This window comes from Parambassis ranga, chromosome 4 (assembly GCF_900634625.1).
Source record: "Parambassis ranga chromosome 4, fParRan2.1, whole genome shotgun sequence".
NCBI lineage: Eukaryota > Metazoa > Chordata > Actinopteri > Ambassidae > Parambassis > Parambassis ranga.
Window position 1 is genome coordinate 12,271,222 of NC_041025.1, and position 20,327 is coordinate 12,291,548.

Genomic DNA, 20,327 nt, shown 5'->3' on the forward strand with positions numbered 1-20,327 from the left:
GTTCCGAAGCATAAATTTAGAAGTTTAAACTATAGTCGTGACGCTTTGGTGTGTGTGTCACCATGGGAGCCAAGCGGCACATTGACAAACATGATGGTTGCAGTATTAGAAACAGTTAAACAACATTCATAAACATCAACATCAAGCACGACATTGATAAGGAGACATCATAAGTACACTGAGATGTTAGAGACAGTCTGAGGTACAGCATGGGTACAGGTAGAGAACACAGAGATGGGCTTCATCAGCAAACACGGACATTTTTTAAATTCCCTTTGAACAAAACCACCACACTGGGATGCAGCTGAGAACACCACTGCCACCTCTGAGCACTCACATATTAACATTCTTTCAGGACATGCTAGCAGAGTTAAATCAGGAGATTCATGTGCCGAGCTTCAAAGTACAAACTTCAAATATTTAGAATACTCTAAGTAACTTCACAATGAAAGAAAAACTGCACACACACTGAAAACACTCCTATTCCAGCTCCATTTTCAGTGAAAAGCGTTCTCAGTGAGTGTGTACGTGATTTCTGTTTTTCTTCCTTTAATCATGCGGACCAGACGCATGCGTTCCCAAGGTAAAAATAATAATCAGCCTCCAACATGCTGCATTTTTTTATTTTTTTAGCAAATGCTGCCATGCAAGTCTCCTCCAAGTCAGCGGGGGCAGGTACTGCCGGGGTTTCATAACTGACATCAGAAATGAGACCAGGAACCCTTAAAGTTCAGAGTGTCCTCTGAATGTGGATGACAGTGACCTTGTGGTATTCCACTGTTCTCTGTGGGCTCTGACAAGAGCCTGACCCTCAGCTGGCTAATTTTGTTTTGATTTAATTTATTTTCCACTGAGGAGAAAGGACACAGCCTCAGGAGAGAGAAGGAAAAAAATCTAATGATTTTGAAACACTAAAACACTAAAATCTTTATATATAGTTGTATTTTGCAGTGCTGATAGTAAGCAATTAACAACCTTTATGACAGTTATATGAGGTAAATTACACAGACCCTGTTTCTAAAGATGCAGCAGATTTACTACAATTCGAATAACAATACAGATAAATTACAGTATACATGTAATAGTAGGTATAATTTTTCAATTATCCTGTTTACAATAATGTACTGCATAAAGGTTTGAAGTACCTTAACGTAGCTACTACAGTGTGATACTGTCCAAATGGCAAACATCTGTTACAATGGATGGTAATAAATATGTTCTTGTGAAACCTTCTTCATGCCCATGCAAAATTACACAACTCATCTGTCATTACACAACGTGCATACAGAGCAAGGAGTTCCCACTCCTGTTCATGCACATGCACTTCCACCACCTCTGACGAGGCAAACAATTCCTGAGGAAAAAAACATCTATTCTGTGAGCTGGAAACCTGGGCATTGAGAAGACAAGAACGCATTACTTTAAGAAACTAGTTTTCCAAGTACACAGGATTTGACTTCCTTTGACTCTTCCTGCAACAACATCCACTTTGCTGAGTACATAAGTATATTACAGTAATGGAAACACTATCTTAATTTGGACACTAAGTAACCCTGTCTCCATGACAACAATATATGCACCTCCTATCCTTGAGTGGAACCAGTAACCATGGAGACATAGACTTTAATTAGGAGCAAATTACAATGCTAGTAGCAGTGCTAGACCTTCCACTGTAGTCTGTAGTGGGACAACAACACATACTGGCTCTCAACATCCCCTAAGTAACATTTATTGGCTACAAGTCAGCACTGATGACCCTGAGCCTCCAGTTGAAACTGTTCTGCATGCTGCATTTTCATCAGTAATCCAAATCTATTGCACCAATTGATGGACTAGCCGGAGGCTACAGCACCGCATGAGTTGCACTGCGAGTTAGTCACTCCCTGGTGGAAGGAGGGAGGAGTACGAGGAGAGAGACAGGCAGGAGGAGATGAAGAGAAGGTCAAGCAGGAAGAGGCTGCATACAGCACTTACTCTGAAGACATGAAGGAAGACAATGGTCCGACCTCCTTTGCCTTCTGGAGCGCGTGCTTCTGGTTGAATGCTGCCTCTGCTTCCTCTTCATCCTGATCAAAAGAGGAAAAGAGCAAAAGGCAGCTGAACAACTGTAATACCCATGATTATAAATAATTAAACAGAATCAAAGTGATAAAAGGAGGATAGCGCAGAGATTATTAAGTAACAGACTCTTAGAGCAGTAAAAGCCTATTAAACCAGGCCTGTTCTTTCAGTAATATCTTTTTTCGCACTCATGTTTTATTACCTTGGTAAGTTCTTGTGCATTGGCAAGATTATCCACAGCAATGGCCAAGAAGACATTCAGCAGAGTGTCTGGTCACACCGATGTTAAAGACGTGTTAACTGTATGATCTTTTTACAGCCGAAAGTCAATGGCATCTCAGGAGCTGAGTTCAAAGATTCAACAAGTGCCCTGCAAAAAGTTATGCTTGTGGCTTTTTCATGCATCATAATAACATGTTTATTACTCCTATGACACAATACTGCAGTTCCTCAAATGGCCACTTGAGGCTGACTCCTAAAAGAATCGCCTAACCTCCCATATTAAAGGCTCAACTCTACAACCTGGAAACTAAAATATTTTGAGGTTCCTTTACTAATTTCCCAATTCAGGATAACTGTCAGTGGAGTGACATTCACTTCTTTAAATTAGATTAAAGCTTCAAATTATGCTTAATTAGGAGCATGAGTGCTTGATTGACATTCAGCTAAATGTTGGCTGTGGTGATTTGCAGTCATGGAGGTCATAGTAATCAACTGGAAGAACTGTCTTGGGAGACTTACGGTACATCTCCACCTTTGTCCCTAGGCAATTTCAGTAACCACCCTATAGTTTTAAATAAAAAGAACTCTGCACCAGAACTGAGAAAGTCTGTTGGATAAGAGGTTACCTTTAAGATGACTAAAAATTAAGTTACTAATAGTAAACTATATGAAAAAGGATACAGTTTCCAAACAGGGTGAGCACTATAAAGTAGATGGAGGACCACATTCCAGACTTCACTCCCCCTTGAGAGCGAATACCATTGTACATCACTTCATTCCAGTCCTCTCCAGTCAGGATCTGACACAAACAACCAAACACAATCACACACAACATTCTACAAAACAGTGTCCTGACAGCTTTAGCTGTAATCACACACACAATTACATCACAATACATCCTGCGTGTTGTGATTCACTGTAATACAGTTGTGTGAAGACTGAGAGAGAGCAGTGATTTGACAGGTTTATTTCCAGACCTGAAAGACGGTCATGATCGCTGCAGGAAAGGTGTCAAAATTTGTCGGGGTATAGTCTTCAAAGATGAACCTGTGAAAAAGATGTAGGACAACTGAACACAATCTTTGAATTGAATTCATAGAAAAATCTGTCTGCCTATGACTGTCCACTCCAAGCCTGTCTGAAGGACTGGGAGATTTTTTCTGTCTTTGTACTCTGTATTCTAGGGACCAGTTCATCACAAGGCCACGCTTGTCTACCTCAGCCAGCTTTTATTAAAGCGACAGCTTGTGGAAAACAGCCTTGGACTCAGGGGGAAACCAAGCGGCAATAGTGGCGTGTGAGACAAAAGCCGACTCCTCTATTTCCACTGAGCTTACACAGCTTCTTGTTATAAAAAAAACAACTGTGTAAGAGGACCACAGGACCATCTATTCTCTTCTAAACTGTGTGCATTCGATAGAGGTGTCCACTGAACCTTGAATGCAACTTTAGGCTTGTTTGTGTGCAGTTACTGCATCCACAGCCAAATTGAGTGAGAGAGCAAAACTGTCTACAGTCTATTTTCTATTAGAGTTGTCTCTGCATCCATAGTTACTGCACTTTGTTACATGCTTATAGGACATGTACACAGAACTATAAGTATTTTATTCAAATTGATGGTGTATGTTTTATGTTACCTGCCACCAAACAGCTGCATGCCAAGGAGGGCGAAAACAACAATGAAAAGGAAGAGAAGGAAGATCAGGGAGATGATAGACTTCATGGAGTTCATCAGAGAGACAACCAGGTTCCTCAGAGATGCCCAATACCTAGACAGCAACCAAAGGTCGCATTAGTGCGTAAACGATTAACAAACAAGCCAAAAACATAAGACTTCTAGGTCTAGTTTAGAGCAGTTTGTATATGTATAAATGTTTATTTATTGTAAAATAATTCTGTTTAATTTAATTCTGTCTAATAGTTCTGTCTAATAGTTAGATTCTAGGTAGAATTCTGTCTAATAGTTAGATTCTAGGTAGAATTCTGTCTAATAGTTAGATTCTAGGTAGAATCTACTTCTGTTGGCACTGGTCAGCTTTAAAATGTGCTTTTGAAAGGTTGAAAATGAAAAAGAGTGAGAGCTAAGCCAGTATCTGTGCAGACCCTCATTAACTCTTAGTAACATAAATGCTTAAATCTGACAACATTGTCTCAAACAGTGTCATCAGTCATTTGGCAACCGGGATGCTCCACCATTACAGTGGTGTACTTGTCATCTGTCATTTCTTTATTTGTTCAGCCACAGCAGCATGAAGAGAAAAAACAGTATGGCTTTCTCTGACACACACACATGAATGCACACAGGAGTGAAACATGTGCATGCTTCCTACAGTGAGTGGGAATATCACAACAGACTGAGTCTGTGATGACAAACTATAAAACTATAAATGCAACAACTTTCTATTATTTCATTTTTATATGCAATAGAGAGTTCCCATATGAAGATAAAAAGGGAATCACCCCACACCACACAGCACTGCACAAAACATAAACACGGCATGTCATTTGATACTGTTGCTGGCTTTCAGTCAACAGTGAAATACTCCTTGTAAATAAAGTGACATCTCAACAGATGGCAAAGAGTGAGGAAGGCTGCGGCACTAACTTAGTGATCTTAAAGATCCTCAGCAGACGGAGGGCACGCAGGACACTTATGCCAAAAGAAGTGCAAGGCCTGAAGAAACCCCACAGCACTTCAAAGATGCTGCCAACGATCACCTAAAGAGATATGCACAGTGTTTACCAAGAAGACAGGAGCAGAGGACTGATGCTACACAACTTAAGAACAACAGACAGATGGAGTACTAACACTGCAGTCAAAGCAGTTGAAGGAGGAGTGGAAGTAGAGCCGCGGCCCCAAGCTGTACATCTTCAGAAACATCTCAGTCAGGAACAGAGCGAGAAACAGAAACTCTGCATAGTCTGAAACAACAACAACACAGCAGGTAGTACAACTTCTAAGCAATTACTAATTATAACTACTTCTGATATTTCAAACTCACAGAGGAAGGTGGACAACCAGAGGGGCTGGTTGTGGTGAACGATAGCTACACATAGTGTGTTGAGAGCCACCAGGCTGAGAACTGTCCAGTAGAACGTCTGTGTCTTCACCACACGTCGGATGGAGATGCGAAGGAGACGTTCCTTGCGGCGAAAGTAGGCTGCTGGACCTCGCTTAGCACTCCTGATACTTGCTCTGGCCATAGGGATGCCTTCAGGGGAAAGCAGAGAGAAGCTGTGGTCTGGCAGGACTTGCACAGCATGTTCCCACTCTGGATCTTGAGCTGTGCTCACAGCATGATGTTTACAGCAGTAACGACTGTGCATTTCTATCAGTGCAGCAGAGCGCCCTGCCTGTGCATGCCTTCCACTCACCTACAGAGGAAATATCACCATATTGTTCCTCTCCAGGCTGCCCCTGCCGTACCACATCCATGCCTCTCCTCTTGATGGTGGTGGCTCGCTTCAACACTGCAGACAGAGCAATTTGAATATGAAAAGTCCCAGAACTAGCTGATCTAGCTGATCTTGCTAATACATTAGAGGGAACACACCGAGAGTGCAGTGACACAAGTTTTGGGCAATGTGACCAAAAAACAACTTTTTGCAACATCAAAATAGGGGATATTTTTAAAACATTTGGTTGGTCAACAAGGCCCCAAAACTGTCTCGTACACAGCCACCCTATTTTTAAACATATTTTAAAAGCATCCAGAGGCAATATGCAGGTGTGGAATCTAATAATGCTCTAAAAAGAAAACAATGAAGCAAACGATGACAAGAAATCAAAGTGAGAGTCGAGCTAATGTGCATAATGTGCAATGCATTTTGCATTTTGGCTGAGAGGGGAAGCTCAATAAAAATGTAGCCAAATGAGACAAAAATGATCATTTAATGTTAGTGTAATGATCCAAAAACTGAAACCTTCTGATGCTATTTTATGATCTCCATCACTGCAAACCATGCTCAGAGGCGACTTGACGTTCCATGCATTTCTCTTATCTTCTCGAGTGCTGCGTAGGGACACGGCGTGCAGTGCACACATGCGGGAGTGAGCGTGACCGATGTGTTTTTGATTACTTTTCATCCTATCCACTCACACCTTCCCACTACCTTGTGATTTCTGAATCTACTTGCGTTCAATATTTGCTTGGAGACTTTTTAATAAGCCTCTATTCAAACACACAGGTACACAAAGTATTGCTGCCATTTCCCACACAGCAGTGTTTACTATGATACAGGAAGACTGAGACCTGTCAACACACACAGCACATCCATGCTGCTGCCTTTTCAGACCAGTGGTTGCTAAGGCAACTGCAGTGCACCACCTTCCTTTTTAATCAAAGCTATTTCAGCTTCTGCATCATTTCCATCACAACAGCTGTTGTCCTTTTCATCAACAGATTAGATTCACACGATTTAATGTCTTTGTAACAAACTAGTAAAAAAGCGTTCTTCTTGAATACATGCATATGGTTTGTGCTTTTTAGCAGCAGAGTGTGTGTGCATGTAGCAAAATGAGTGAAGTTGGTGAGGAAAAGTGCAGAAGAGAGGACGGTTCTCACCATAGGCACCACCTGTACTCCACTCTGGGAGCCTCCTGAGAGCTGCCAATCAATCAACATTTAATAAAAGCCCTGCTGGTTCAGTGAGGAGGAAAGGTCACAGTAGAGTTGAGAGTGTCAAAATAGATTAGCTATCGCTTGGGCATCATGTCTAATGGCTGGTTTAGTACTATTAAACATTTCAGAGGTGTTATGGTGTGACTGATCAGTGCAAGAAAACCACAGCATAATTAGCGGCGTTGGGGAGTTTATATAAGATATACATCTTATATATCTACAGTGATGAAAAGAGTGGCCACTTCTTAAATTACATATAGGGATTACTTTTTTGAGGCGACCTTCAAACTAGAGCTAGCAGATCTAGCTCACAGGCAAGGCCCTGATTAAATATTGTACTCCAATGTCCTTTTTAAGAATGACAAACTGCTCTTAATGTTAAAGTATTTGAACATTACACAATTTCCCTATTGTGGGACAAATAAAGGTTTTCTTAATCTTAATCTTTTCTAAATTACTGTCTGAGTAATCTATATTTAAAAGCAGGTGTTCTGTAAGTGAATCATCTTAAACTCTCCCAAAACTGATAATTAGCAATTGCTTGCTAGTTAATTTGTAACAGTTTATAGCCATGCTAGCAGCTAGCATTGAGCTTAATGATAATGTCAGCTTGCTAACATGCTCACAATGCTATATTGATACCAAATGTGGTGCCTAATAACTCATTAAAGCATATTATAGTCGTATTTGGCTCAATCTACATTTCTATTCTAATTAGTATATATCTACGACACAGTCTATGTGTATAAGCTTCTTTGTATTTTGCCTGTTGACTAAGTCATTATCCTTTTGCCAAGATTGATGTATGCGACCAATTTTTTTTGTATACAAAATAACATCACATTGTATTTTGCTAACCAGCAAAGGCTGCTTTATATTATATAACATGAACCAATAATATAGAAACAAAGATGTTAGGTGACTTACCGTCGAGGGCAGATGGTCCTGGATTTTTATTCTCCTCTGCTAGCATCACTTCCTCTGTGAATTCAGAAGCATGATAACTGAGCAGCAGGTGATGGCTCAGATGGAAAGAGATATACTGGCATCTTTTGTAACTATATTTACAGCACAGTTGTTACAAAACAAACAGCTGACAAGCTGCATCAGACAGTCCCACACTCTACAATTGACAGCATTACTCATAATGTTTGAACTAAAATAACATTTCTTTTCTTTTCTCATTCAGGGAAAAGCTGATTTGAGACTGAAGCCACCTGCTCTGTCGATCCAGGCCCGGTAGCCATTGAGCTCTCTCTCAATCTGCTGTTGGCGCCTTAGTTTCATGAAGGCCCTTCGGTTTTCTACTCTCTCTCTCTCCTTGGCAAATTCCCTGTAGAAACAAACCAAACCACAGAGTAATTCATTTATTCCTTGATGGAAGTGCAAGTATTTAGAGTCACCGAGATAAACAATTCCAGTAGGAGGCAATCCCTGCAGAGAGAAAGCTACTGTTGTCTTGAACTAAAATGTTTTCATTGCTCATCCGACTGCAAGGAAAAGGAGAGGAGAGGTGCATGTCTCTGCTCTCATTGCAGAGATAATGACAATTGACCTTTCTGTAAAACTAATTAATTTGTAGAGCCACCAGTAGTGAAACTGCACAGTTTGACTGGACAGCTAGTTTGCCATCCATTCTTCAGTGAAAAAGCAAGTTACAGCATGTCTTGTTTTCTGCGTAGCTGAAATATTTTGGAAAACACAATTTTGTAGCATATTTATCTTGAAGTTTTAAATCTGTGATTTGATAAACAGCTCAGGTTTTGTATAATACTTGCTAGTGAGGGAATAAGTATGAAGTCAGGAATTGGAATCAGCAGTCTGGGAGAAACAAATTAATAATAATGCCTTAAAATTAAATAACTCAAATTTTCCTGTAGCATCAGCTCTGTATGATAAATGCGGTGAATAGATAGATAAATAGTGAGTAATAATACCCCTGTTACAAAATACAGGAGACATGAACATGGACGTACCCAGAGAGGACTCCCAGCACCAGGTTCAGGACAAAGAATGAGCCAATGATGATGAGAGGGATGAAGTACAGCCAGTTCCAGCTGGGGCCCAAGGCATCATCGGCCTGAAACATCCAAAAAAAAAGTTTTAAACTTGACTCATACTGCAACTGGGATACCAGACAGAAAGACCCAGGTGTAGGTGTTTGGGCGGCTGCTGTAGGTCCAAGTCTGAACTGAACACATCATGCGTATTGATCTGCTCTCAAAGAGAAAGTGTGGAGGAGAGGGGAGCAGTCACTGATGCCAATATAGAAACAGAGAGCTCCAAGACAAGGAGGATTTACTTATGTGGATCTTCGCTGTATGTGTCAACACAATGATGTCCACAAAAAGCTCAACTCTAATGTTTGCATCTTGGTCCTTTTGTTTTTTGTTTTTTTTTTTTTAAACTGACTACACTAAATATGAATCCACAGAGTCAGAAGGTCATTTCCTCTTCTTTCCTCCGACCATCCTCTCCAATCAGTAAAGCTTGTTTAGCTCATCACTTTAGACAGGATAATGCAATCACTGGCAAATCATCTGCTTTCATTCTTCTCAATAAAAACTGCAAGAGCAACCAGCTGACCTCAAGTTACAAGGAGACAAAGCAGGTTGTGCATATGAGCGTGGCTTAAGAGACAATTTGAAGTAAAACAAATAATCTAAAATATTATTAATGCATTAATATTTGCGTGAAACGCTATCACCCCAACCCTCTGACTTAAAAAACAGATTTTTTTTTTATAGTAAATAATGTTTGAATATAAATTCTGCATGTTGGATGCATGTCCGTCTACATGCTGTGTGTGTCTCTTCCCTGCTCCTTTCACTTTGCCACAGATGCTGATAATGCATCTCATCTCCCCCCCCAGCAGAAAATGAAATTATCGCTGGCTTCACCACACATTACTTGAACACATATCTCTGTGAGACGGACTATGATTTCACAACAAACATAAAAGGCAAATAGGTGGATTGCAAATCATTCCCAAACAGCACATACAATTCTTTGAGTGAAGCAGTTCAAAGACCAACAAAATGCAGACAAGTCTGCTTACCAAATGGAGGAAGGTGGTATAAGGTTATGTGGACACCAAAGCTTCTTGACTAGGTTCAAATCATGATTTTCACAACAGGCATGTTTTGCCTTAACCTTAATAATTTACATGCACTTATTCACCACAGGAGGGCGCAGAGCTACATGAAGACCTGGTTGAGGTTAAGTTTGGACTTCAAATCCTCAAACATACTGGGTCACAGATTAAAAAAGGGGACAGACCTTTCAAAACTTTGCCACACCATCTTCCAAGTCAGTTGTGAAACATCGCTTGATCAATCAATGGATCAGTAGCACTTGAGCAGGACGATAAAACTATCCATTCTGGCTTATAATGCACAGCATGGGAATCTCTGTGAATAGGTACGACTACAAAGCATGTATAAATTCTTAAAGGAGAAGGCATTCCTGCTGAGGAAACTATAACACTTCATTTCTATACTATGGTAAACAAGCATTTTTAACTCATCCATCAGTGTTAAAATAATACATATCCATAGATATATCCACAACTAATCTAGTTGTTAAACCTAGATTAAATTTATATGAACACATTTTGTGAGAGACGGCATAAAAATGGCACGCTGGAAGCAAAACATGCATCCATATGGGACTCTGCAGTTACCACACCAAAAACACAACAAAACAACATCATTCCTGATGTTCTCCATCCCCAGGCAGACTGCATGGTAGGAACCAGGGTGCATGGGGTTTCAGACAACCCCTCAGCAACCATTAACATGCTGGAGCCAAAGCTGCTTCTGTTCATTAGGGTTAATGGAGTCTAAATTGTAACAAAATGCTGTTACGCCTCAATAATTTGCAGCAATTCAGGGAAATATCATGAGTGGCACATATGTGTGTGTGTGTATGTGGGTCTTACATTGTAGAGTACAGTGGTCCATCCCTCCATGGTGATGCACTGGAAGACAGTGAGAACAGCAAACAGGATGTTGTCAAACTGGGTGATGCCATCATTAGGGCCGATCCAGGTCCCGATGCAGGTGTATTTGGCTGGACACTGACGCACACCACATGGGAACTCATACTCAGATGAGTCTACTGTCTCGTTTTCTAAAGTGGAAGACAAAGAATTATCATTCAGATGACCAACGTCCAACAAAAAGAGCTTTGTTGTTGTTATTTGGGTCACTGATGTCAGTCATTTCAAATTTGAAAGTTATGAAGCACTAAACCTGCACAAAGAAGAGTATAAAGTGTTGTTTTTCATACCTACTGGTCTTTAAGCTCTATGTACCCGGTGAGTGATGATGTCTGAATGTGACAGAAAAGACTCACTTCAGTCTGTCTGTGTTATCTAGTGATTGTGAGTGTGATGTTGGAGGTGTGGAGGTTAATGACAGCTATGAATGTACAATGAGCCATTGTAACACACCACATTGTTGGTTTTAATTATACAGGACAACACGGACGGTTTGGTTTGATCAAGTCTCCAGGTGCAGCCTGGCATGCCGTGTGTGCATGCATTTGTGATTATAACAATAGAGCTACTACCTAAAGAGCTGCGTAAACATTCACATAACACAGTATACACACATAACACAATAAACAGAAGCAGCATGAGCTTAGGCCTGACCCGTTCTATGACTCAGTTTGCTGTCAAAAATAGTTCTTTATGTGTTTGTATTTATACATTATTCTCAGCCATTAAAGGCCCTCTCTACAAATTGCTTTCCTTTGTTTCATCCATGCCATCAGTGTGTGGCAGAGCTGTTGAGACAATTTGAGTTTTGCAATGCAATCCTGCTTAAGATACATAAACATCTGGGTAACAGTCATCACCTGTCAACAAAAAATGTCTGAATCATCCATGTATTTATGTGTGTGTATATATATATATATATATATATATACCCAGTATTCCAGGCTGTGGTGAGCAGGTGTGGTGCAGTTTGCCGCTGTAAAACTCCAAGCCGATGATGGCAAACATGAGAATTGCAAAAAACAGCAGCAGGCCAATCTGCAGCAGAGGAACCATGGCCTTCATTATAGACTTAAGTACTATCTGCAGACCTGTAAGTAGAGAACCCAGAGACAATGTGAAGACACATTTGTAAAGTGGAAATTTGCAACAACCTCTCTACACGAATTCACTAGTTACAGCTTCTCATATAATACTAAAGAACAACAGAGGAACAAATCAAATCAAATATTCTTTATAAGTACTTTCCTTATAGAGTATGAAAGGGATGACTGCAAACTCTTCATGTAGCATTTGTGATACTCACTGGGGATGCCTGAGACCAGCTTAAGGGGGCGAAGCACGCGCACGGCCCTCAGAGTTCTCAGGTCCACTGAGATGTTCATGTGTGCTCCGGCTGCAGCCAGGATCCTAAAAACAAGCAACAAACACATGTAAACAGAAGACATAGAGAGACAGAGCGGGATTGTCTTAGCCTTGCAGATGCACACTAAAGCCTCAATTTCACACTTTATAGGCAGTGTGGAGCTGAGAGTCCACATATACACAATAAGTGCACCACACACAGTGTTAGAGGATGGCTGTGTTGCTTAGATATCGAATGTGACGACATGAGGGTCTCCAGTTGGCAATGAACACATAGAAAACAAGGATGTTTTTTTTGTGGAAGGGGGCTGATGGCTGATTCCCTGTGTGGGAGGATGGCTGTGACAACTGCTATTTAGGATGAGAACAAAGAAAGCAGCTCCATCAAGGGAAGCAGAACACCCTTAGGCTCACAAACACACACGTTGCAAACGTATCTACCCTTTATTTGCTACACAAAGCCAGATTTTTTTTTAAAGTTCCACATTTACTTCCTTTGTCTCGTCTTCTCCACTCTGCTCTACGAACACACCTCTGTGGCCTTCAGCCCTCAGAATGATGAGAAAGGAAAACAGTGTCTGGTGATCTTGCCTCCTGCTCCCTCATTAGTCTGGCCTCCTGCTTCCCTTTTCACTTTATCTATTATAAATATATAAATATTTCACTCGTCATCCATAAACCTCCCTTCTCTCCTATTCTGTTTTTTTAAACCCCTTCCCAATTACACGTCGCCTGTGATTTATTTTCTCTTTTTTGTAATTTTCTGCTGACCTGAGCTCACATTTATCCCCCTTTCGCCTGGATGCATACAGACTGAGAGACAGATTGGGTGCAGGATGGAGGTAAAAACAAATGTGTGATGGGATTTGAAGATTTTCCAAGGAGAGAACAGAGCAGCATTGTATTTCAAGACTTTGAAGTGAGAGATTCACGAGATATTCAAGATTCAAGATGGAAGCTCTCCCAACTATCTTAAAGTCTACTTAAAGTTAGAACACACTAAGGACCAAAATTGTCCTCTATTTACAAAAATAAATAATAAACAAGCAATACCAATCAATACACTACCATCATACCTTTGTACGATTGACAAATCTGTGTCATGGGGTCATGGGTGCAAGAGACTTATTTGTGTATCTGGAGGTGATGCACTTGCGTACCGATCCTACACGAAACTGGCCAGACTCAGCTCAATGATCCCTCTTCTAACATTTGGAACACCTTCTTAATGTTGTTGCTCAGTGTCCTTAAATGAACTTTCAGTGGACTGCAGCTTGGCTGTGTATCTGTCTGAATCTCTGTGAGCTTTTGACAGGCCTTGTGTTGGATGATATTTGTTGAATTGCCTGTCTGCAAACTCACAACTTACTTTCCAATTTTGTGAGGCGGTGTGCTCTGTGAACAGGTGTTGGTGTGCATCCTTGAGTTGGGCCTGTAAAGCTTGGATTTTTCTTTCTGCAGTCACAAGTCTGCGCTCAGAAATGTGCTGCTTGTGTTGAGCGTCGGCCAACTGTTGTCATTGCCGCACCTGAGCTGTGCCAGCATGTCATCATGGACATGAGACTCAGCCTGGTGATGGTAGTAGTTACATTTTTTGCGGGTTTTCTGTCCCTCTGAGACATTTCAGATTCTCTGTTGGAGCATCTTTGGTCCCTGTGTGGAGCGTGGTAATCAATCGTTTGAGCAGTAAAACTGCTGACTAAGCCAGTTTGGAGTCAGGTATATGCATTGCTTTGTAACATAATGATGACATCACATGGTATATGATCTGGTGTCACTGCCGTTATGAATTTAGTGTCAAAGTATACAATCCATATGCACAGTAATTTGCTCTACAGTGTTTGTTTACTTAATTATCACACAGCAAGAATCACTGCAACACAGATCCAATTACATATCTGTGATGGAGTGGTGAGAATTAGTCCTGTCTGTAGTGTTATAGGAGACAAAAAGCGTCATCTGATTTAATTATGAGAGGGGGGTGAGGAGATGAGAGAAAGATTAAAATAGCTCACCATCATCCACACAAATCTAGAAATAGAATGATCCTCTCGAGCTTCACACCTCTACAAACTCCCTTTTGGATTTTTCCCTCTTGTTCACCACCTCACTAACTCTGCTTCTTCCTTTTTTGTCTCTCCTTCCTTTTGCTCTGCTCACTGTCTCTGCTGCCTCCTGACACTTTTATGCTATTTCATCCCCCCCTTCCTCCATCTCTCCATCTTTCTTCAGACCATTAGTCAGTCCTGGCTGCTCTTTAGTTGTTATGGAGACTAAGGGACGAGGGGTCTAAAAATGGCTTCCCCATTCACTCTACCATTATTCAGTGGATGTCTTGGGTTTTCCAATAACAACTTTTTAAAAATGATAAAACGTTTACATTTTTTTTGTTAATTTGCTTTGATTCTTTATACATATAAAGATGACAAATAACCTGATGCCTAGATGCAAGAGATCATTATACACATTAGACATACACAGCATCAAATGGAATATGTAGATATCATAAGATCTTTGAAATTAAACTGAAAGTTGAATTAAAGGTAGGGTAGGATATTTCAAAAACTCAGTGAGTCAGCCAGATTTCGAAAGTAAACACACGCCCCTTTCTCTCGGAGCTCACCCCGAAGCCACACCTCCCAATCACATGGACGCGCATTACCTGAAGATGAGCTGCGGTCTGTGACTTCGGCCATCATGCACGTACCTCTCTGGTGTGCGCAGAGCAGGAAGAGAGTGACAACCAGCCAATACTCTGTGCAGGGTCGTCCCGGAGGATTGGCTGATGTTTTTAGAGTTTTATAGCTTCCACAGATGATTAATATTCCTTGTTTTAATGCGAAACTGCCGAACTAATTGGTTGCTATCGGATTAAGAGAAGCTACACTAATTTAACAATAAAGTGCATCAGAATGAAATCTCCTACCCTACCTTTAAATTAGAAGATTCAGGTTTGGCTACCATGGAAAGGATTTTCACCTGAAACAACACAAATACCTAGCAGCCATAACAATATGACCACCTGCCAACAATGACTAGTCTGCAGCTGTGAAGCACTGTGTGTTACGACACTTTCTATCAGATCCACCATTAGAACAACACTGTTGAGCTACACTGTTGACAAGCCTTTGCTCCCCATGTATTGTAATGAGCCTTGCACATGCTTCTATTGCCTGTTCACCGCTTTTGATTGGTACTGATCAGTGCACACTGGGAACACACCACCAGAGTTTTGGAGATGCTCTAACTTAACCAGCCATCACAATTTGGCTTGGCCTGCTTCTAACACAACTGTGAGGACAAAATGTTCACTAGTGCCTAATATATCCCATCTACTGAGAGGTACTGATAATTGGACAACCAGTGTTACTCACTTACATCTTTCTGTGTTCATACTATCTTACTTAGTGTATGACATGCAGATATTTCTATATTAAGATATTGCCAAAACATCCACTAAACTACAATTCTACATTTTTCTCTGGCTTGTCCAATCATTACAGTACCACATCATGGACACGTCTGGACACTGGCCACAGATATTGGCAGATTCAAACGAGTGAAGGGAGCCAAGGGAATGCACAACACATGCCTCACTTGGCAGCCAGTTTATTCCATCCCTGCTTCCTGATTGTGGAATTTTCATTTATCTGTAAACTGATTCTATTAAATCATTTTTGTATGTCAAACTTGTTTAAAAATTCATTTTGATTACAAAGTGATAGTTATTATCTGTCAAAGGCTCCCATACATTTTTTTCTGTCTTAACTAAAGTATATTCAGTAAACGTGTTGGAGTTGGTTTTCCACAGAGACGACAGGGTCTTAGAGGTTACACTCATTAAAACACAAGTGGTCCTTTTATGGACACTTTAACTGACCTGAAGGACAGCACAATAATCTGACAGGTGTCCAGCGCTTCTACAAGTTAATAAAGTCACTTTTAGTCACTAGGAGCTGTCACACAGCAAAACATCTTTGTTCACCCTGCACGTATCTGCAGGCATTATTTGAGACAAACACTGTAGTGAAGTGAACTGGTGCCCTGGTCAGAGTTGTCAGCTATGATAAGTGAGTAACAGTGACATACCCTGCAGAATCGAAAGCTCCCTGCTGTGTGACAAATCTGTCGAGACAGCCGTCATGCCGTGATACTGATAACGTAGTGACTTATGCTTCATGTCACTGTCAAGCTCCTCACTAATATGATATAAGCACACCTGATGATTGTAATAATAATAATTTAACAGAAAGTGCTATTCACACCATGGCTTAAGACCTCACAGGAACTAGAACCTAAAACAAACTACACCCAGAAACCAAAACTGCCCACATTAAGGCTTGTAAATTTACAATATAAAACATTTATGTAGTGAACCGTCCTGCAGCCACAGGAGTTCTGGTCTGGACTGTAGGTGTAGGTTTTAATATCATAATATCATCATTCTCAATTCTGCACATAAACAGTAACTACAGGCTAATTGAAATCACATGTGTGGGAGTGCAGAGCAAGTACGCACAATTCATGCTTCAGTTACACCTGTGCTTTTTCTATAATATCAAGATATCTATGCTGTAAGAGCAGCTGAAGGACTTTTACACCCAACACTTGTACAGTATATGGTGATTAAAGTTTCAGTGTCTACAGTCCAGCAGCAGCAAGGTTTGCAGTAAGTTGCATCACAGGGAGAAAATCAGGTACACACTGTGATATTTCAGGATGACAGCATGTTATAAGTGATAATCTGTTACTGAAGAAATAAAAACAGTATTTTTATCTGTACCAGAGATTTATAGCAACAGATGATGAACTGTTTGTTGTTTCTTGTTGTCACAGTGATTTGTTGGCATCTTTCCTCACTGCTGCTGATGTGTTCTATACAACAAGCTGTTTATTCATTTATTTTCATCCCTCACACAGAAAGCACTTAGGAGTTTGCAAACACCAGCATCAGCTAACTTCCAGCAGCCACCCAACTGAATTCAACAAATATATGCATAAATGACTTTCTTCTGCTTACTTATATATTTTAAAGGAGCTTTTGGCTAAAGAAAGACTAAAGATGATGGGTCAGTTGTTGGCAAGGAGTTTTAAAGTTTTTAAAATAGAAATCTAAACACAGACACTGAGCTTGCCTTCTTATCTACCAGAATTTAATGCAGCAAAATCTGGTAATTACCACTTGTAGACACAAAGGTCTCTGCTAGAACTGCACAGCAAAGGTAAAATAGTGTGGCTTTAGTTTGTAATTCCTATTTTTAGTGTTTGTTTAGGCAGAAGGAGCAACTAATGGGCCTTGCCACTAACTCTGTCTCTGGAGGGAATAAACTGCTGAACAGGTTTTTATCTGTGGGATTAAACAAATCATAAAAGCTCAGTTTAGGAAGATGTTTGATTCTGCAGAACATTCAATTAAAATAGCTGATCTAGTGGTGCGCAGTATGGTGGGCGGTGAGTGTGTGTGTGTGAACAGCAGATTGACTTGACAGAATAAGGAATTGTGTGGAGAAACTCCTACAGTGCTGCTCTGGTTTAGTTGATATAAGCCTCTCTGCCTCCCACAGTGTACTCTCTTATTTTTTTAACTCCCCCCTCATCTGTCCTTTTCACTCTCACTCCATTTTCTCTCTCTCACACACACACACACACACGCACACACACACACACACACACACTGAACCTTGAACACATTAATAAATAAATATCATGAGATTCTGGCTTTTTTGTATGTGGTGTGCATATTTATCAGCCTGTATATTGTTTCATGTGTCAGTCAGCTGTATGTTTATTCCAGAATAAATAATTGATATTATTCTCATTGTATCCCTGTACATTTCACAGAGGGTTAGCCCTCTGTGAAATGTACAGAGATACAATGAGAATACAATATGTTTATACTGATAAATTCATAGACAAGGCAAAACTACTAAATTGCAAAGATTGAGCTTTAGCTTTTAATTATTTCACTAAATACAACTGATGCAAGTAACGATGCATTTATACACTACTGTGTGTGATTTTGCTAATCTGTGGTTGATTGACTGAAAGAACCTTTGATGATGCAATTTCCAGGCCAGCTGCACTCCAGCAGAGATTAAAAGGGATATTCTATAGGTCAGGATCTTTAAAAGGTAGACATACTGTATCTGTGTAATTCACCATCAGCAACAATTAAGGTAACCTCAGAAGGTTCATTTAAGGATTAAAAATCAAATAAACACGTTGTGAAACATTCACATTGTCCTAACAATATGTTGTACCAATTTCTGGTAGGGGCTTGTACCTATACTGTCGTTACCATGGATACCTGAATAAAAACAAGGCAGGACAACAATACAGATGGTGGGAAAAATTATTTCTCTTACATATCTTATATCTTTGCAACTTACAACTTGTAGTTCTCCAATATTTCTCTCCTTATTTTTTATTCAGTACAGATAAACAAATGTAATATTAATAAATATTACAAATTAGGTTGAGTGAACTGACATTACTTTGCATCAGAACTGTTGCTGTAAAACATCGCTGTGTCTTGCCAACAACACAGGCTGTGAACTCTGATGCCTTTCAGAAGATGTTATGGTGCAAACAAAGACTCACTGCCAAATAAATGCTGCAATCCAGCATTTGGACAATTCCACATTTACTCCTCAGGCTTATTACATTTGAAAAATAATTATGCAACCTGCATGAAAGCATCACTTCAAAGCGTTAATTTGAGTAGGTTTCTGTCCATTCTGAAGGGACACTGTGATCCTTCTTTGAAAACATAGCACCCAGAGTTTACTGGTTCTGAAGTAACTGGACTCACAAACAGATCATCATGGTCACTCTGCTGTCAGCTAATATAGCAAACCAAAGGTGTGAACAGGTTCAGCCTAGGTTTCATGGTATATCATCTCTAGAAATGACACAATCCAACACCCTGTACGGAAACAGCTGTAGGGCATGTGAACTACAGGTCTTTCCCACTCATTCTTGGTGTGTAGACTTGAGCCGACACCCGCTGTGCCTCCATCTCTGTCTGTCTCTGAAACATGTAATTTCATTCTGAGCTTTGTGTGGGGAGATTCAACATTCATTTATGTCATGGGAAGACTGTGTTCCCTTCGTATTTTGTTCCACAAGTCTTCTAACAAAGCCTGTTCAGAAACAAATGTCACACTGAAAACCAATATACTGCCAATATATATTTAATTCGCTCAAAAGGGTTGTCTGCCTCGAATTGAATTTGTGAAGGCAAATAGCTGGGTCATAATTAAGAAATGTTCATGACCTTCCTTCAGTTTTGGTAACTTTCATTAAGTAAATTAATTTAATTTGACTTGAGCTCCAGTAAGCAGTAGAACCATTTTCATGTCAGTGTAGCACCTCATCTCCACTGACCAGATACCAGACTACACTGCATAAAGACCCTCACAGGGTCTTTGTTTGATGGCCCAGTCAGCCTCTTTATAGATGAGAGAAGGATGGAGGTAGCAAAGGAAGAGGGGCATACAGGGACAGAGAGAGAGCTTGTTAGACTGTCAATGTTTTCAGCATCATTCATCTGTATTCACTGACTTGATTTGAGATTACAGCTAAACACCACTTCGAGGCTGAATGTCACTGACTAGTCTCTCTCCACAGACATATTTATGTCAAATACCCTGTTGTAATGTGAGTCACGCACACAGAGAAGCACTCATACACACCTATGTACAGCATAGACATATACTGTATATACTGTTGACATTCTCCTTATGAGAATATCAGCAAAGACACTGACAAGTCTGTCCTGGTCTGGGCTTAATTGTAGAGACATTGACCAGGAAAGCAGCAGGACTGTAGCCAGTGACAGCCTGACCTAGGGCGGGGTCCTCAGTCACCACGGTAACTGCTCAGGGGGACACATACACCCCTGCTGTGTCTGAACTCATCAATCGATCAGACGACAGATGGAAAATGAGACTGGAGAGGACATGTCTGTCTGTATGTGTGTGTGTAGTAGTAGTTGGTATGTGTGCTTGATATAGTCTGTTCTAACAGGTGTATGACTGCCAAACAGACATAAGGTG

General features: G+C 40.5%; 1 protein-coding gene across 1 annotated transcript in view; it reads right to left on the bottom strand.

Moving 5' to 3' along the window:
- Positions 1-20,327, bottom strand: part of cacna1ea (calcium channel, voltage-dependent, R type, alpha 1E subunit a) — a 71,768-nt gene that overhangs the window by 18,061 nt on the left and 33,380 nt on the right. Inside the window, exons 5-19 of the mRNA XM_028404675.1 lie at positions 12,212-12,315; positions 11,838-11,996; positions 10,846-11,021; positions 8,882-8,985; positions 8,123-8,238; positions 7,833-7,886; positions 5,659-5,754; positions 5,286-5,495; positions 5,093-5,205; positions 4,889-5,001; positions 3,921-4,052; positions 3,261-3,330; positions 2,965-3,082; positions 2,264-2,331; positions 1,975-2,066 (exon numbers count right to left, since the gene is read on the bottom strand). Of these exons, the coding sequence (XP_028260476.1) occupies positions 1,975-2,066; positions 2,264-2,331; positions 2,965-3,082; positions 3,261-3,330; positions 3,921-4,052; positions 4,889-5,001; positions 5,093-5,205; positions 5,286-5,495; positions 5,659-5,754; positions 7,833-7,886; positions 8,123-8,238; positions 8,882-8,985; positions 10,846-11,021; positions 11,838-11,996; positions 12,212-12,315 (1,725 nt within the window). The remainder of the gene's footprint in view (positions 1-1,974; positions 2,067-2,263; positions 2,332-2,964; positions 3,083-3,260; positions 3,331-3,920; positions 4,053-4,888; positions 5,002-5,092; positions 5,206-5,285; positions 5,496-5,658; positions 5,755-7,832; positions 7,887-8,122; positions 8,239-8,881; positions 8,986-10,845; positions 11,022-11,837; positions 11,997-12,211; positions 12,316-20,327) is intronic.